We start from the raw sequence: 18,033 nt of genomic DNA, 5'->3' as shown, positions 1-18,033 counted from the left end.
CAAAGTTCTGTATGAATCCATCAAAGACCAATACTTCTTGGCAAAGCACTTTCACCTCTGTTAGTTTATTCCTTAAATCATGGTTCTCAAAGTTTGGTCTAGAGTCTCCTGCAAGTCCCTGATAACTTTTGTCTTTGAATCTCTGTAGCATCTAGAACAGAGTGAAGACAATATTATTTTCATAATAATACTAAAAAATTATTTGACTGGTTTCCCTCTCTTTCTCTTACAAGCATAGAGTGGAATTTTCCAGAGGCTATATGACATAATCATTTGATGGCTAAAGGTATGTGTGCTTGTGTACCCTTCTGTTTTAAACATTTCTCCTTTGAATTTCTAAGATGATAAATGTATATAATCCAAAAATGTAAAATCTCTAATGTAGTAAATACCAATGGATAAAATCCACATAAATATAAATTTTAAGAGTGCAAAATATGCGAATTGCCAAGCTTTTCTCATTCGGTCTCATGGTCTAAATACCATCCAAATACCATCTGATGACTCACAAATATGTAATTCTAGCTTGAACATCTCATCTGAATTCCAGACTCAAACCTCCGACTGCCTACATGCATCTACATCTGCATGTCTAAGAGGAATCAGACTTAACATCTCCCCATTTCCTGTCCTCCTTCCTCTGCTTCTCTCAGTTTTCCTTATCACAACAAATGGTAATCCTATTCTTTGTTTACCCTTTGCACCTCAAGTCTGGCTACATTTCATTTTTTACATCCTGATGCAACACGTCTTCATTTCTACCCTGAATCTCTGCAATAAGCAGGCTCCGTTCTCTGTCCTTGCCTCCTTTCAGGCCACACTCAACACAGCAGCCAGAATGGTCCTCTCAAAACATGAATCAGATCATTTCACACCTATTCTCAAAAATCCACAACGGTCTTTACATCTAGCTCAGAGTCTAATGGCCTAGCAGGGAGTACGCAATCTGTCTTCCCTACCCCATGAACTTCTGTCCTCAATTCCTACCACTCTCCTCCTTAACTGCTCAGCTCCAGTCACATTGTCCTCCTTGCTATTCTTTCAACATAACAAGCATGCTGCCAGCTCAGGGCCTTTGCTCTTGCTATTCACTCTACCCAGAATTCTTGTTCCTCTCAGATATCCACATCTTGCTCCCTTATTTCCTGCATGTTTCAGCTCAAATATCACAGTATCAGTGAATCTATCATTGATCATCCAGTATAAAATGGCCACCTGCCAGCACTCCCTAGTCCTTGTACCCTGTCTTATTACTTTTACAGTGTATAGCAACATTTGATCAACAATATATTACTTCTTCATTTGTTTATTGTTTACTTCCCCAAAAGGCAGTATCTGTGTTTATTTGGTTCATTGTTGAATACCTAGAACATAGAAGGCAGTATTATTTGATGAATGAATGAGGAATATTATACACCTGCAAATATCCTACAAGGTAAGTAAGGCCAGTCATACAATTTTCAATTTTCTATTTGGGAAAAATAAAGGGATGAGACCTTTGGAGACTAGTCTTTAGCTACCCAAGGCCTCCACCTTTTCCCTGATGGTGGTTGATGAAAGTCCGCTTAAAACACCACTTCAAAGTATGGAAGCAAAATTACCTGAGCACATCAGGTCATCAAAATACTAGCTAGGTTAAGTTCACAGTCAAAAAGAGATATATTATTACTCCACTTATACCATCTTTGCTACTGTCAAAAATAAGTAAGGCATTTTCCCTTTTTTTGTACAAATCACCACCACTTTGATCATTAGTACTTCACCATATTCAAATCTAATATAGACATTAAACAAAAAGAAGAGCAAAGCAGAAGCCAATCTGGACTCAGCTCCTGCAAAGCCTCACTGGAGGATGCTCTTAACAACCCTCCTGCCCCGACAAGAAGCTGATGCATCTCTCTGAGGGCAAAGGGGAGGACTGTGGCTTTCTCAGTTCATCCTGTTGGCTTTACTTACAGGAGTTTTCTCATCTATCACCTGATTTGATGATTTTGCTTCTTAACTCTCCTTTTTCTAGTAGCATTTTGTTCTTGACTACTTACTTCAAAGGTTGTTTTTTTTTAAATTTCTTCCTCTTTCCTTCATAATCCTAAACTCTTCACTACACCCTTACTCCAGTCTTTATTTATTTACCAATCAGTTTGCGCAGCATTATATGCAGCCAAACATTTTCCCTTCTGGGAGACAATTTTAGATTTTATTTCTTCAAAGTAAAATTGACTTCATTTATTCATTCATTCATTCATTTTTTCCTGTGTCAGTCTCTATGCTAGGCACTAGGGTTAAAGGAGAGAATAAAATAGACAAATATCTTTTTCTCATGAAGTTTAATTTTAATGAGAGAAATAGACAATAAATGAGATAAATAATTAAAGTATGCATGGCATTGGACAGTGATAAGGACTAAGGACAAAAATAATGCAGAGAAGGGAGATAGAAAGTTTGGGGTATGCATTGTAATTTTAGATACAGTTGCAGAGAAGGCTTCAGTGAGAAGGTGACATTTTGCTTAAAGACTAGAAGGAAGTAATGTAGTGAAGCACACAGTGACCTAGGGAAAACGGTTCAAAGGCAGGTTGAATAACGAAGTGCAAGGACCTGAGTTTGAAATGCACCTGGAATCTTAAAGGAATAGCAAAGAAGATAACGTGGCTGGATTGAAGGGAGCAAAAAAAAGGAGTAGAGGATAAGGCGAAGGAAGTAATGGGGGCAAACACTTGTAGGACTTTAAGTTAGGTCACTGAAAGGAGTTGGGTTTATACTTTCAGGAAGTTGAGAAGCCTTTGGAGGAATGACATGGTCTGCATTATATTTTAATAAGTGCTCTGCTGAGAACAGACTATGATGGACAGGCGGGTGTGTGAGGGGAGGAGGAAGGAGGGAATCAGGGACACGTTCAAGAGAGTACTGTAAAAATCTAGGTGAGAGACAATGTTGGTAACAGTGAAGGGGTCACAAGTCATCAGATTCAGGATTTATTTAGAAGACAGTCTCAACAGGATTTGCTGACAAATTGACTGTGAGTATGACAGGAAGAAAGGAGAGAAAGAAGACTCCAAAATAAAAAAAAAAACAGTTTTGGATACCTAATGCAGTATTTCCCCTAATATATTAGCTTTGTAAAAGGACAATGTTAGCGTTTCTTTTGCGAATTTTTCTTTCTACTGCTGTGTGATTTTTAACACTGTTGTCTATTTCTATGCATGTATATATCAAAGTTTGACCCAGTATAATATGGGTCATGACCCTCGGCACAAGCTTCCCTTGATGAGAAATATATAATAATAATAATATGATTTGAGGAAACAAGCAAGTAAATACATGTGAACGGAAAGAGTTTGAATTTTTACTTACATTTTATTCCATGCTCTGGATTCATGATTAAAAGATTCATGATTAAAATGTAGTTTTTGTGTCAGGAATATTGTTATAAACTGAATTATGTTCCTCAAAATTCATATGTTGAAGCCCCAGCGCCTAATGTGACTGTATTTGGAGATAGGGCCTTTATGGAGGAAATCAAGGTTAAATAAGGTCATGAGGCTGGGGCCCCAGTCCTATAGGGCTGGTGTCCTTTCAAGACAAGGACGAGACACCACAGCTGGCTCACTCTCTCTCTCTGCATGTGTGCCAAGGAAAGGCCATGTGAGGACACAAGGAGAAGTCTGCAGGCCAGGATGAGAGCTCTCCCCAGGAAGTGAATCGTCTGGCACCTTGATCTAGGATTTCCTAGCTTTTTAGAACTGTGAGAAAATAAATTTTTGTTGTTTAAGCCACTCTGACTATGGCATTTTATCATGGCAGCCCAAACTGATGAACACAGGTATTAATCACTTATCTGCTTAGGTATACGTGAGAGAGAACATGTGTTACTCACCCACATGACCATAGTGCTAAGAGTAACTGCATTTATTTCCCTCCCATTCATGCAAACCACTGAAAGGGATATTTTTTTTAGGGATAACCTCTATTTCAGTTACTTCATCTTTTTATATGTTTCAGTCAATCACTAACTTCAGGATCTAAATCACCATTAGTAGCAGATTGCGTTAATACACTTCACAGGAATTTTGATTTAGCAAATCTGCCAAAGGGTCCCAGAATTTCCATTTCTAACAAACACCCCAGATGATTCTGATCATACTTCAAAAAATACTGAGATAATTATTTCTACATAATTCTTCTAAATATCACGCATAGTGCACCTTACTACATGCCTGTCACTCAATCATGAATATCCCTAGGGATTGTCAACAGAGTTTATAGTAACTGTAAAAAGGATTTGCAAAAGGTCAAGGTTTACTAAGAATCCAGACAGGACAGAGGTAATGCCAATAGTGCTTGGTGTGTTTACCATCTTAGTCAACTTATGACTCGTGCGTGGTACATGCTGACACTGCCACTTCCTATTCCTAGAACAGGCCAGTTAAGGCTTTTTTAAGTTCACATTACTAAGTCAGAAACATTAAGTAGGATGGACTTTGGTGGGGCATATTCCTGGGTATCAAGTTCTCCATTTATGAAAAGAACATGATTCAACTTGTGCTATCTCATAATAGTTACATGGTAAATGAGTCAGGGGGTGGGCAAGCTTTGAGGAAAATAGAGAGGTAGCTAATAATAGAGTCAGAGTCAGGGAACGTAGCCCTACTTTGACATGTGGAGTGTTTCTGCTACTGGTCTCCCGGCACACTGCCACAGGTCCAGGCACCATTTTCTGCCTATTTCTGCTCTCTGTCCCTGCTTAGCCTCCAAAGCCTCCCTGTTAATCTCGATACAGCATTCATGTGGCGGTGACTAATATGAGTCTTGTATAGAACTCCAAAGGAGACAGGATTGAATGAAGGGACCCGGCCACAAGACAGGAGTCTTGAGTACACGGATCCTAAGAAGACCTGCTGCAAAACTTCACAAGGGCCCTGAGACTTTCAAGTAATGTGATTCAAACTTTGGGCCTCCTTGGAATATTTTCACTCCAATGATATGTTCCAACGGAGAGTAGGGGAATGGAGAAGAAAAAGGCTTGGGACAGAAGATGAGAGCCTAGTTTATTCTGGGGCAAGAACGATATGTTTTTGACAGGCAGTCAGATTTTTTTGTAAAGTTAAATAATTTGTTAAGTGTTAGATAAACACCATCTCTCATGTAAATATTTCCTCAGTACCAAAAATTATATATGCTCCCATAAGGCATGCTAAGCCAGAAATTAAGTCATAATAGGCCTTATCATGAAATGATGCTCATTTATGAAAAGCTTAAAAAAAAAAAATACTTAGATCAAGCTTCTCTTTCTTGGAGAGAAGAAAGTAAAAATCCTGGACACATCCTGATATGCACTGGGGCCTTCATCCTAGGCTTCAAGGAGGCTGCTTTGCTTCCAGAAGGCATTGCCCCTCCTCCAGAGCTGTCCCTCCTCTCTGTACTATTTCCTGCATCTCTCTCAGCAATTTAATAAGGCACAAAGTCATTGACTGTGCCCTCTTTCACATACATAAAAATGAAATCCAAATGCAAATTGCATCTCTTTCCAAAGAGGGATTAGAGTAGAGAAGTGGTTATTTTTGGCAATAGCTCTCCCAGAATCTTCTGTGCATCTCAAGTAGGGTTAATTATGGCAGAAAGCAAGAGTGATCAATACTTCTGTTCAACTGAGAAGAGGCAGTGTCAACAGGGAGACAGTGGTGAAGAGGAAGGCGTCTCTGAATGGCACGTGGCTTTGCATAGTTCCATGCAAACAGGCCCTCTGGTTCGGAGGATGAAACACACTTATGGTATTCCAATTCCAAAGCTGATTTCTCATTTAGCTTTTGAATAATGAGATTTCGTTACACAGAGGCGCTGGTGATTCAGGCATCTGGCAGAGCTGATCATTTCTAATTTAATTTGTGCAATGAGCTGACTGAGACCCTACCTTTTGTCCCTGCACATCTGTCGTGATGTGGTCGGCTTCCCCATCCTCAATCTCCCCCATCTTCACGAGACTGACTTCTATGGTGCCAACAACTTTGCCACCATCTGAAGTTCTGCAACCAAAAATAAATGAAATGGAAAGATAAGAATCTTCTCTCTGCTTAAAGTATGACCAAACATGTTTGTTTCTGAAAACTACTAATATTGCTCTTTACCTTCATTGGTTTTAATTAAACAAATCTGCTTAAAACACATGGAAACATGTTAATAGTGTTGACGTTGTTTTTAATTTCAAAAGAAAATTAACCATGAATTTGTGAGGTAAGCACATGGATTGTCAGAAATGACCATGTGAAGGTGAAACCTCTTCAAGCTTCTCAGGAGTAGCTGTAAATAGCGTGGATCCACATCCTGTTTGACATCTTCACATCTCTACAACAACATAAACCAGAGCTCCCTACATCCATTGCAAAGGATATTGTGTGCATCGATTACAAAACCTACAGCTGAATAAAACAGAAAAGAGTATAAACATCCTTATATTCCTCTGTGACCGGGCTATTAGCTACAACATCTTATTTTGTACCTTTTCTCTAAGATCATTTTTCTAACAGACTAGATAAAGAAGATTCTCTCCCAGAAAACATAAGAAAGTTAAGGTACATGCAGAGCAGAAATTAACCATAGAGATCATTTAATACAGCTCACTGATTTTTCAGATAAAGAAACTGAGACTCAAAAAGATGGAAAGACTCGTCCAAGGTAACAAAGTGCAAAACCAGACACCCAGGTTTCTATCTTCTTGAAGTCTGTTCATCACTGAACAACTCTTCTTTATTTAATAATGATGATAATTTTATTATTACAATTATCATCACTATTGTCTTCAATATACAAATTTCATGGTTGACAAGAATAATGAAAGATTAAAAAAAATTAGTCACCACTATCCTTTAAGATTCTCTAATTTCTTTTTCCAGGCAAGAAAATATACAGAATTAATGGTGCCATCATACCAAGGAAACACTGACACATAATGATATTTTTGCCTTGAATCTCATTTTGAAAATAGCAGTAAGCCACCCCATAGGTACGATATGTTGCTATAACTTCTATCTAAGCCTAATTGGCTAATATTAGTCATGTGACACATTTTTTTTTTATTTAGTCACGTTCTTTTCTGAAATTTGTTTTTAACTTTAATCTTAACGCAAATGGCGTCTTTCTATCAATCAGTTTCTTCTAAATGTCACTATTTTGTTATTAGATGGGTCAGGAGAGGAATAGAAAAATTAGTGTAAGTAGTTTAGCAAAATGCTAATTAAAATAATGAATAAGTTAGATGAAACAGAAACCCAATTATGTTACTAGATCATGGCAAGTTTTTCACAAAATATAAAAACGCCAAATCGACACACATCTTTTGAATTATGCTTTTAAAGAAACTGAAACAGGAAAATTCTGATGACATATATATACCTAACGTCATGATGCAATAAAATAAAGATTATGTACATAAGAAAAAGAAATGTGATTTACTTTTTAAATAGTATATTAAGATTTCTTACTAAAATATGAAATAATATGGTTCCTGGTGATTTTTAAATCAGTGGAAATCACAATATTGACTCAATTATTTAAAACTAATATAGAAAACTTAAACATTCATCACAAAGATGTGTATACGAATGGCAGTATAATCTATGACTTTGTGAAAAATGATATTAGCTCCAATTCTGGGGTGGATTTAAAAAATCCATTATACCATTTTCCCACTTGAAAATGCCATAACTTGTTATAAGTCCTGATGTGACATATCTCTGTAAATTTCTTCAGTACCTGGTAGTTAAAGATTTTATTTTTTTTTTAGATTTTATTTTTTTTTCCTTTTTATGCCCAAAGCCCCCTGGTACATAGTTGTGTAACTTTTTTTAGTTGTGGGTCCTTCTAGTTGTGGCATGTGGGACGCCGCCTCAGCATGGCTTGATGAGCAGTGCCATGACTGCGCCCGGGATTCTAACTGGTGAAACCCTGGACCACCGAAGCGGAGCTCGAGAACTTAACCACTAGACCACGGGGCCAGCCCCTCCTTTTATTTTTTAAAGATTTTATTTTTTTTGTTACATGGTAGTTAAATAAAGTGTTTAATAAGAGCCCTTGGGGCCGGCACCATGGTCAAGTGGTTAAGTTTGCACGCTCAGCTTCAGAGGCCCAGTGTTTTGCTGGTTTGGATCCTGGGCACAGACCTATCGCTGCTCATCAAGCCATGCTGAGGCGGCATCTCACATAGCAGAACTAGAAGGACCTACAACTAGAATATACAACTATGTACAGGCGGCTTTGGGGAGAAGAAAAAGAAGAAAAAAAAAATGATTGGCCACAGATGTTAGCTCAGAGCCAAGCTTCAAACAAAAAAATAAATGAATAAGAGCCCTCCCTCATTGGCATTACTCACAATTTTTTTCTAGAGATTTTCAGACTTCCTTTTCTCTCAAACTGATCATCAATAACAATTAAAGGTAACTCTTTCTTCCTGTAGGAAATTGTGTAACAATTTTTGCTTGAGTAGACTGAGCTACCTTAGTTTCTAGGAATGCAAAGCCTACATATAACTTTTGAAACTTGTTTACTGAACTAAACAAAAAAATGCTACAATGATTTGAAACAGAGGGTAGACTTTTCACAGCCTCTCCCAAGACTCGGTAATAAAATAGTATCTGCCGTAAGGGTGAAAGTGTGAACTCAGGAGTTTGAGCTCTCTGTTAGTTGCAGGACCTCGTCAAGGAGCTCCACCACTGAAACTTCAATCATTTGTAGAATGGAGAAGATAATAACATTGTTGTGAGGATTAAGTTGTAACATGATTTATGTAAAATGCTTAGCACAATGCCTTCCACAAGATAAGTGCTTCTTCCTTCTCTCCCTCTTCTTTATCCTAGTTGTAGTAGTAGTAGTAGTAGTAGTAATAGCAGTAGCAGCAGCAGCAGCAGCAGCAGCAGTAGTAGTAGTAATAGCAGTAGTAGTAGTAGTAGTAATAGCAGAAGTAGTAGCAGCAGCAGTAGTAGTAGTAGTAATAGCAGTAGCAGCAGCAGCAGCAGCAGTAGTAGAAGTAGTAGTAGTAATAGCAGTAGTAGTAGCAGCAGCAGTAGTAGTAGTGGTAATAGTAGTAGTAGTGGCAGCAGCAACAGAATTGCTATTGTCATTAATGTATTATATTATATTTAATTTGATTCTCTATAGGGATTTTACTAAAATCAGCACCCAAGACTAGTAAAAGGTCATAGGATCTCATGGCACATGCATTTCAACAGTGAATAAGTGCTTATTCATTTCAACAGTGAGTAAATGCTTATTCCAGATACAAAGACTTAGTAATAACAGATGACGTTATGAAGTTTACATTCCTAACAGTGCAAAGAGCACAAGTTTATAACTAATTACAAGGCAAGAGAAACTTTCGAAGTGCCAAAGGAGATGAACATGCCATGTATTATGGCAGCAGGCTTCTGAACATAGCTCCATCTATTCCCTTTTAAAAAGGCTCTGGCTACGTTTTAAATAATTTTTATGCCTTGTGAGTTTCCTATTTCTCTTTATCTCCTATTGGCTTCCATTTCACCCCAGAATGGAATCAAAGCAAGAAGCCTGCTTAATCTAGTGGCAATAGAGGGATTCTAAAATCATTTTTCCCCCAAAACCGTTTTGGACAGGAAGCTCTGAGTACCCTAAAGCATGCCTTTCCATCTGAGATGTGTGGGAGACGAGGAATGAGGAATCCAGGTTATAAGCTAAAGAACTGAACCCAAGTCCCCAAAAATCATGGTCCACACTGCCAGTGAACTGCACCGTAAAATGTGGAAGCAGTTTCTTCCGTATTCTGTTAACAACTTACCATACACCGAGTATGGATATTCCACTCTTCTCTTCAATCAGGAAAGTCATGATTGAAATAACTATTTCATGTTTCCACAGGCTATTTCAAAGGCGACTTCATAGAAATTTAGAAAATATTCATTCTTAAATGCTTAATTATGCTTTTAATTTATCATCCATCAGGTTTAGGAGGCTAGCAATTATAGCTTAACCACTATTCATCACCAAAATTCTACTGAATTTTATCTAGGGGAAATTCATCATATCTTTCATGGAAGATATATTGAAGAGACTTCTGGGCTAGGAATCAAGAAACCCAAGTACGACCTCCAGCTCAGCTGTTAATTAACTATGTGACTGATGACACACCACTGTAGTTTTCTAGATTTCAGTTTCCTTTACTGCAAAACAAAGAGTTGGTCTCTAACAGCTTTCTATCACATCAGCACTCAAGTCCTTGTGCTAGTCACTCCTGGGATTCCATCACACGATTCCACTGTGGGCATCATAGGCCATCACAGGCTGCTACAGCCTTGGGAAAAATCTCAGGCACAGTCTAGCTTCTCCTCTTCACTCCCCACCTTCCCATCCAACGTTCCTCCAAAACAAACCAAACAAATCAAATACATGCCAAACCTGGAAAGCAACTAACACTTACAGTCAAATAATTTGGCTAGTTTTTCGTATAATATCCTATGTACATATATACATATATATGGGGTGTGTGTGTGTGAGTGTGTGTGTGCATGTTTACTGCCATTATGGCAATGCATCGTGGTATTTTTACAAGAATACAAATTTGACTGATCCAGAAACAAAAGTGATCTTCATACACTTTCCTAGCAATTTATATGGCAGTAAGAACAGGCTGCAGTAATAAGTAACTATCTCAATCTATATGAACAAAGAAAAAATAATGTCATTTCAGACAGCTCTTGCCAGGCCATTACCACTGTTTAATGCAGAGAGCTGTAAGAGAAGTAAAAAGATGGATAGTTCATGGCTGCTATAGTATTTTGATCACAACATCAAGTTCCTAATTCCCTCAGCAGAGACACTTAAATATTTAACCACGCCAACAAGGTGGAAGACAACAAAGGGGACATTTCGGCAACACGAATCGACACTCCTTTTCACTTAGGTTTTAGCATGTATAATACATTAGTGATTAAGGTTTTTAAAAATCTGCCTTTAAAATAATGCCCCTAATGCTTCCTAATGAAATATTCAACCTCACATGCTGAAACATACAAACATTTTTAGAAGACTGAAGGAAAGTCTTCTAACAAAGGACAACGGAATGATACTCTTCCTCTAAACTCCTTTACCATCTACAGTACTGTCCTTAGTAGAGCAAAAAGGAAGCAAAAAAAACACCTCTGGAAATGTTAAACAGCAACATGTATACAACTCCTCTGTTCTGGAAGTGCCACAGACAAACCAACAAATGACTGTGAACATCCAGGGAAAAATCATCATTAGCACTGTCAGTCTTTGTGAACATAAAGCAGTCCCGGTGTTACACACACGCATCTTCAGCTGCGGGACATGCCTTGCATTTAAACCATCTAGATGTGTCACTGGGAAATGAAAATCTCACCCGGACAAGAAAATAAACAAAGGCCATAAGTAAACAAATGGCGTTAGTGAGCGAGTCAGTGCACCTTGAGGAACTTTCTGGTGAATACATTTATCTGGCTATGCTAGATTTACTTAGGGCTCACAGAAGTTAAGAGTTCTATTGAAGTATGTATAACTAAACACACCTCTATTCTGGCTGAAATTCACAAACGTCAGGAGGGGTATAATACTTTCAAACTAATACCCAAATAAAATCTTTCAGTAGTTCTTAAGATTATAGCTCACACACTCTAAGGTACAGTCCTTGTTTTTTTCCCTCTGTTTTCTTTATAAGCTTGCCTTGAGAAATTCCATCCATTATTATGGATCCAACTATCCCTTCTATGAGGACCTACCACAATTTTATATTCCCCACTCTGTCCTGATTTCCTGATCTAGAACTCCAAATTCCTGTTGTCCTGATATTATTTTACATTCTGTAAGCTTGAAATTCAACTCTTCCTTCCTCAAATCCCAACTTGTTTACATCGATAGGACATCCTTCTCCAAAGACCAAAACCATAGAATATTCCATCTCTATTTGTGCATTGCCCCTACCCTCCAATGAGTCACTGAGCCACACCGATTCTTCCTCTATAGTGTCTCTTACAAGCGCCCCTTCCCAAAGGCAACATCGCCTCTCCTACATTATACTTGGAGAAGCTACTTCCCATTTTCCAGTATCTTTCTCTTCCATTCCATTCATCTCAAGTTTTCCTTTTAAAGCCTTGCTATCGCTATTTTATTTTCTTTCCTCTGTTGGAAGTCTTTAGACACTGCACAGTGAATAACCAGAGAGTCTGAAGTATAGCCTGTCTTTCAAGGCCTTATATCAGGACTTGTCAAGGGTTATGGACAGCTCAGTATTTTCGGTTCAAACTGATCCATGTCATCACACACCATTAAATAATGGAGTCTGGTTTAGTGGAAACTGCAGTGAACACTGAGTAACAAAGTCCTTGGTCATGGTGTTGGCTCTTTATGGTAAAGAGCTATGTGATTGTGCACAGGCAATTCAGCTTCTACGGAGATTTCCTAGCTATAAAATGAAGATAGTGAAACATCCTACTTATCTCACAAAATGTATGTAACCAAAAACAAGGTTTTAAGTTTAAATATAAAAATGCTTTAGTGTATGAGAGTGAGTACTATAGTTACACAGTCTGGCCACAAAGCTTCAAGAGCATATCATAGAAGTGTTGACTATCAGTTTTTCAGACTAATTGGCTTGTAATTCCTCTTAACTGCTAAAAACAGTACTATTCACACATGAGGAATTCCTTCAATACAAATAAGCTAAAACAAATCTTTCCCTCCTCATGACTCTACTAAGAATATATATAGTAAGTTATATTTGGAAACTTGTTTCTATGCTAAATGTGAAATATAAACTATCTCCTTGAATGTAAGAGATATCCTGTTAGCAAGGTGAGAAAACAAGATCAGCATCTTCTAAATATGTTTGTCAGGATTCAGAGGTAATCAAAATTACATTAAAATTAATAGGACACCATGACCCACCCCTTGGTAGATAAGGGATTGCAGGTAAGATGGAGCCAGCACACCTTGTCCACTGAATGCAGCTACAAAACCTGGACGGAATGCACAGAGCACCTATTTGAGGACTCAAAGTAGATAGCACCAGGTATTGGGAAGAAGATCAGAATTTTAAATATCACCGAACTACACCTGAGTTTACCACTTTTTCTCTCTACGGTATCTAGATTCAACCTAGTTTCAACACAACCCTAAACCTAGAGGTGCTCATTGGTCTAGACAGAGAGAGCTTCAGGAAAGTTCTCTAGTCTGGCTCAAAGAATGGGAAAGAGGTCTGCAAACAGTCAGAAGAATGGAGAAATCTCTTTTCTTTTTTCCCCTCTCACATGCACCAGCCCTGAAGTAATCCAGTGGTGTCAGCAACAATAGTGTCAGCAAGGAGAAACTGCAGGAGCCTAAAACCATAACGGAAGGAAAGTGTCCTCTCTGGAGCCGTGATCCGAAGGGAGTCGGGTGAATGCTTTTACTTTTTATCGCTCTCTGTTCTCCTGCCTCTTGGCCCCAGAAGAGGGTGCAGTTGCATGGCAGAGAAGGGAATAAATCCTCAGCTTTCTGGCTGGAGGATCAAAAAGAGAAGCCACAGGAAACAGGAATGTGCTGGGGAGAGTGTGGAGAGGAAGGAACCCAGGAAAGGGACTTCTTAATGTTGCTCATGAGCTCCTGGGCTCACCCCAAGCTGTGCCTGTGTGGATCTAAGCAGTATATCAGAGACTCTGAGAAATAATCTATGGACTTGACCACCCCTTGGTCCTAGACTGCCATCTGGGTGACAAACATGAGGTTAGGCCTGAATAACACTACAAAAGTTTTGAAAACAGAAGCAATATTGAAACTACAAGTTTTCACAGGACACAAGGTCAACACACAAATATTTAGCAATGAACAGTTAGAAACCGAAATTTAAAATATATATCATTTATAGTAGGTCCAAAACACAGTACTTAGTTGTAAATCTAGCAAAAATGTACAAGATCTACATGGTGAAGTACTACAAATGATGGAAGAAATAAAAAAAGATCTAAATAAATGTAGAGACATACTGTGCTCATGCATTAGAAGAGTCAATTTTATAAAGATGTCAATTCTCCCCAAATTGATCTATACATTTAATGCAATACCAATCAAAATCCCAGCAAGACTTTTTATCGATATTGACAAGCTGATTCAAAAAGTTACAAGGAAAAGCAAAGGAAATAGAATAGCCAAAATAATTCTGAGGAAGAACAAAAATGGACAAATTGCATCTACTGATTTTAAGACACTTAAATCTATAGTAATCAAAACTATGCGGTGTTGGTGAAAGGATAGACATATTGATAAATGAAACAAAATAGAGAGGAAATATGACCAATTTATTTTTGACACAGTTACAGTTAATTCAATGAAAAAGAATAGTGCTTTCAACAAATGGTATTGGAACAATTGGGGAAAAAATAAAACTTGGCTTAAACTTCACAACTGAAACAAAAGTCAAAATGGTTTATAAATGTAAAATATAAAACTTTTAAAAGAAGACATAGGAGAAAAATCTTCATGAATTGGGCCTAGTCAAAGTGTTCTTAAATATGACATTAAAAGCATGAGTTAAAAAAGAAAAAACCGACAAATTGAACTTCATTAAAATTGCCAACTTTTGCTCTGTGAAAGACATTGTTACACAAATGAAAACAAGCTACTGAGTGGAAGACAATATATTTACAAACCATATATCTGATAAAGAACTTGCATCCAAAATATATAAAGAGTCCTAAAAACTCAACAAGAAAACAAACAGCCTAATTAATAAATTGGCAAAAAAGTTGAACACACATGCCTCAAAAGAAGATATACAGATAGCAAATAGCCCAGGGAAAACTTTTCAACATCAGTGGTCATCAGGGAAATGAAAATTAAAAGCACTATGAGACCCCACTATATAACTGAGAACAGCTGGCGAGGATGCAGAGCCACCAAAACTCTCATACACTGCTGGTGGGGAAAACAGTTCAGCAGTTCCTCATAGAGTTCAACACACACTTACCATATGACCCAGAAATGCCAACCCTAGATATTTACCGTAAAGAAATAAAAACTTAGCATCACAGAGAAACCTACACATGAATATTTTAGCAGCTCCATTCATAATCGCCGAAAACTGGAAACAAGCAAAATATCCTTTAATGTGGATGGTTAAACAAACTGTGGTACAACCATCCCGTGGAAAACCACTCAGTACTTTAAAAAAACTGTTGGTGCACACAGTCATGTGGATGAATTTCAAAGGCATTAGACTGAACGAATGAAGTCAGTCTCAAAAGGATACGTACTGTATGATTCAATTTATATAACTTTCTCAAAAAGAAAAAGGTATGGTGATGGAGAGCAGATGGCTGGGGTAGGCATGAGGGGAGCACAAGTCAAAGGGGCAGAAGAGGGAGTTTCTCTGTGGTGACAGAAGAGTTCTGTATCCTAATTGTGACAGTGGTTACAAGAATCTGTACATGTGTCAAAATTCATAGAACTATACAATAATAAAAAGTCAGTTTTATTGTATGTTAATTTACAAAATAGAATAAATTAGAAAGGATATAGCTATTTTCTCTGATAATGAATTAATAGTAAACAAAAACAGCCAGTTAGTCTGGGAATACAGAAACAAAATTATTAAAACGTTATCCTCTTCCATGTGAAGCAAATCTTTTAATTTCTGACAACATTTATCTGCAATGGCAAAGTCAAAGTATCAATTTATCCCATGCCCTATTCTCAAAATATCTGCTCATGTAGAAATGCCATACGTGAGAGGAAAATTTCCACCTGAACGATGGAGAGCATTTCCTCAGATACTGGAGAGGAAAATGCTCACACAAGCCTTGTTCATGGGATAAAGCAACTGGCCACCTGTCTAAAATTACTCCCATTTAGAGCTACAACAGAGAAACTATTGTTAAGGCTTTTCGTTGGGTTAATTTATTTTATTATATTTACTTGCCTGACTTTTTATTTTGAGTAAGAGGCAGAAAAAGATTGAGGAAAAGAGCTCTCTATATATTAAGCAGAGACCATCGGGAGAAGGAGGGAATAGTAGCAAGAAAGGAATTATAGGAGGTTGTACACAGATTGCTAGGGAAACCTGATGTAACAGAGAATTTTTTTAAAGGCAAAAACATATTTTTTTAAAGCAAAATATACAGTTTTAAGACCAGGTACAAACAATCTTGACTGATGACTAAGCAAAATATTTTTTCTTACTAAAAATGGACATGCTCCTATAGCAAAAAAAAGAAACTCTACATAAATGGTTTGCAAATGTCGCAAAACCAATCAAAATATTCTTAAACATTCTGAAAATATTCTGAAGATAAGTGGCATGGAGAACTAGAGGGTTCAATTATTAAATAATTAGTATTAAATACTAGTGATAGGTCAATACATAATATTCAAATTTTGAATCATATACATTTTTATCGGATTTTTTGTGTTTTTGTATTTACGTCAGTTTTTTAATGGTAGGAAATAGTGCAAAGAGATATTTTTTTAAAAAGCCAGCATTTAAAGGTCAAAGTTATACAGTATATGAACATAATTTTGAAGTACAATGTATTTCAAACCTGTGTTGTAAGGAATTCACTAAGCTTTAAATTGCACAATGAGGCAAGCGCTCTGAAGCAAATAATTCTTGGTGCTTATACTTTTATGCTTAATTGCATTTGGATTTGTTTTAAATTCTTCTGTTATTAAGTTATAAAACCTTGCAATTTTTAAAATATTTTTTCTTTATTATCCTTTAATATGACAATATTTTTAACCAAAAACGTTTCCAAAATTATAATTTTCCATAGAAATATAAAAATAATGTCAAAATAACAAAAAATAGTAACCCACTTACAAACATTTATTAAGCACCAAACATGCTGTGTAAACTATTACATGCGCAAGAATACAACAGAGAACAAAACAAAAATCCCTGCCCTCAGGGAGCTTGAATTCTCACGGTAAACAAGTAAATGACATGTCAGAATATGTGCCATGGAGAAAAATGAAGCAGGGTAAGAAGGTGGATGAGCGCTGGGTTGGGGCTGCTACTTTAGATTCAGTAGTTGGGAAGGGCCTCTTTAATATGATGCCATTTGAACAAAAAGCTAAAGGAAGTAAAGCAGCGAGCCATCTGTCTTTCTTGGGGGAAGATCTTTTCAGGCAGAAAAAGCAGATGGTCCAAAGGCCTTGAAGTGAGTGAAGTGAATATGGTCCCCAGATTCAAGGAGGAGCGAAGACACCAATCTGGCTAAAGCTGGGTAGTAGGTGGGGAAAAGAAGTACTAGCCTGGAAGACTAGAACTTTGATATTGCTGCAAAATAAACGATCACAAACTCAGAAACTTGAAACAACATCCATTTATTATCTCACGGTTTTTGTAGATCAGAAGTCTGGGCTGGCTCCTCTACTCAGGGTCTCACAAGACTGAACTCAAGATGCAGGCTGAGCTGCATTCTCACATGATCTAGGGGAGAGTCTGCTTCCTAGCTCATTCAGGTTGTTGGTAGAATTTATTTCCTTGCAGCTGTCTGGCTGGGATCCCTGTTTCTAGCTCGTTATCAGCTGAGTTGATGCTCAGCTCCAAGAGGCCACCCTCAGGTTCTTACCATGTGGCCCTCTCCATAGGCAGATGACAAGATGGCAGTTTGCTTTTTCAAGACCAGCAGGAAAATTTGTCTCTCCAGTCTGCTAAGATGGTGTCTTATACGAGGTTACCCCAGCCACCTAGGTGTCATTATAGAAGTGACTATCTCATCACCTTTGGCATATAGGGTGACCTTATAAAGGGAGGCACTATCCTCTCATAGTCAGGCCCCATCCCCACTCAAGGGGAGAGTATTACGCAGGGCACATAAACCAGTGGGGTAGGAATGTTAGGGGACATCTTATATTCTGTCCACCACAAGAAGTGGTGAATGAGATAATCTAGAACTTGATAGGCCACTGTAAGAATTTTGCCCCTTCTCTGAGTGAGGTGGAAGACCAACAGAAGATTTTAAGCTGACATAAGTTTTAAAGTGAGAACGTGGGCTGCAGTGTAGAGAACAGACTGTACAG

The 18,033-nt window shown here is 37.7% G+C and overlaps 1 protein-coding gene across 35 annotated transcripts in view; it reads right to left on the bottom strand.

Moving 5' to 3' along the window:
• The window catches only part of INPP4B (inositol polyphosphate-4-phosphatase type II B), a 747,831-nt gene that overhangs the window by 211,544 nt on the left and 518,254 nt on the right, over window positions 1–18,033 (bottom strand). For all 35 annotated transcript variants that reach the window (XM_070258367.1, XM_070258371.1, XM_070258379.1 and 32 more), the window contains one exon: window positions 5,912–6,023. In XM_070258367.1, coding sequence (XP_070114468.1) covers window positions 5,912–6,023 — 112 coding nt within the window. The remainder of the gene's footprint in view (window positions 1–5,911; window positions 6,024–18,033) is intronic.

Source organism: Equus caballus, chromosome 2 (assembly GCF_041296265.1).
Source record: "Equus caballus isolate H_3958 breed thoroughbred chromosome 2, TB-T2T, whole genome shotgun sequence".
NCBI classification, from domain to species: domain Eukaryota; kingdom Metazoa; phylum Chordata; class Mammalia; order Perissodactyla; family Equidae; genus Equus; species Equus caballus.
Note: the sequence above shows the minus strand (reverse complement) of the source record. Positions and strands in the feature narration are given on the sequence as shown.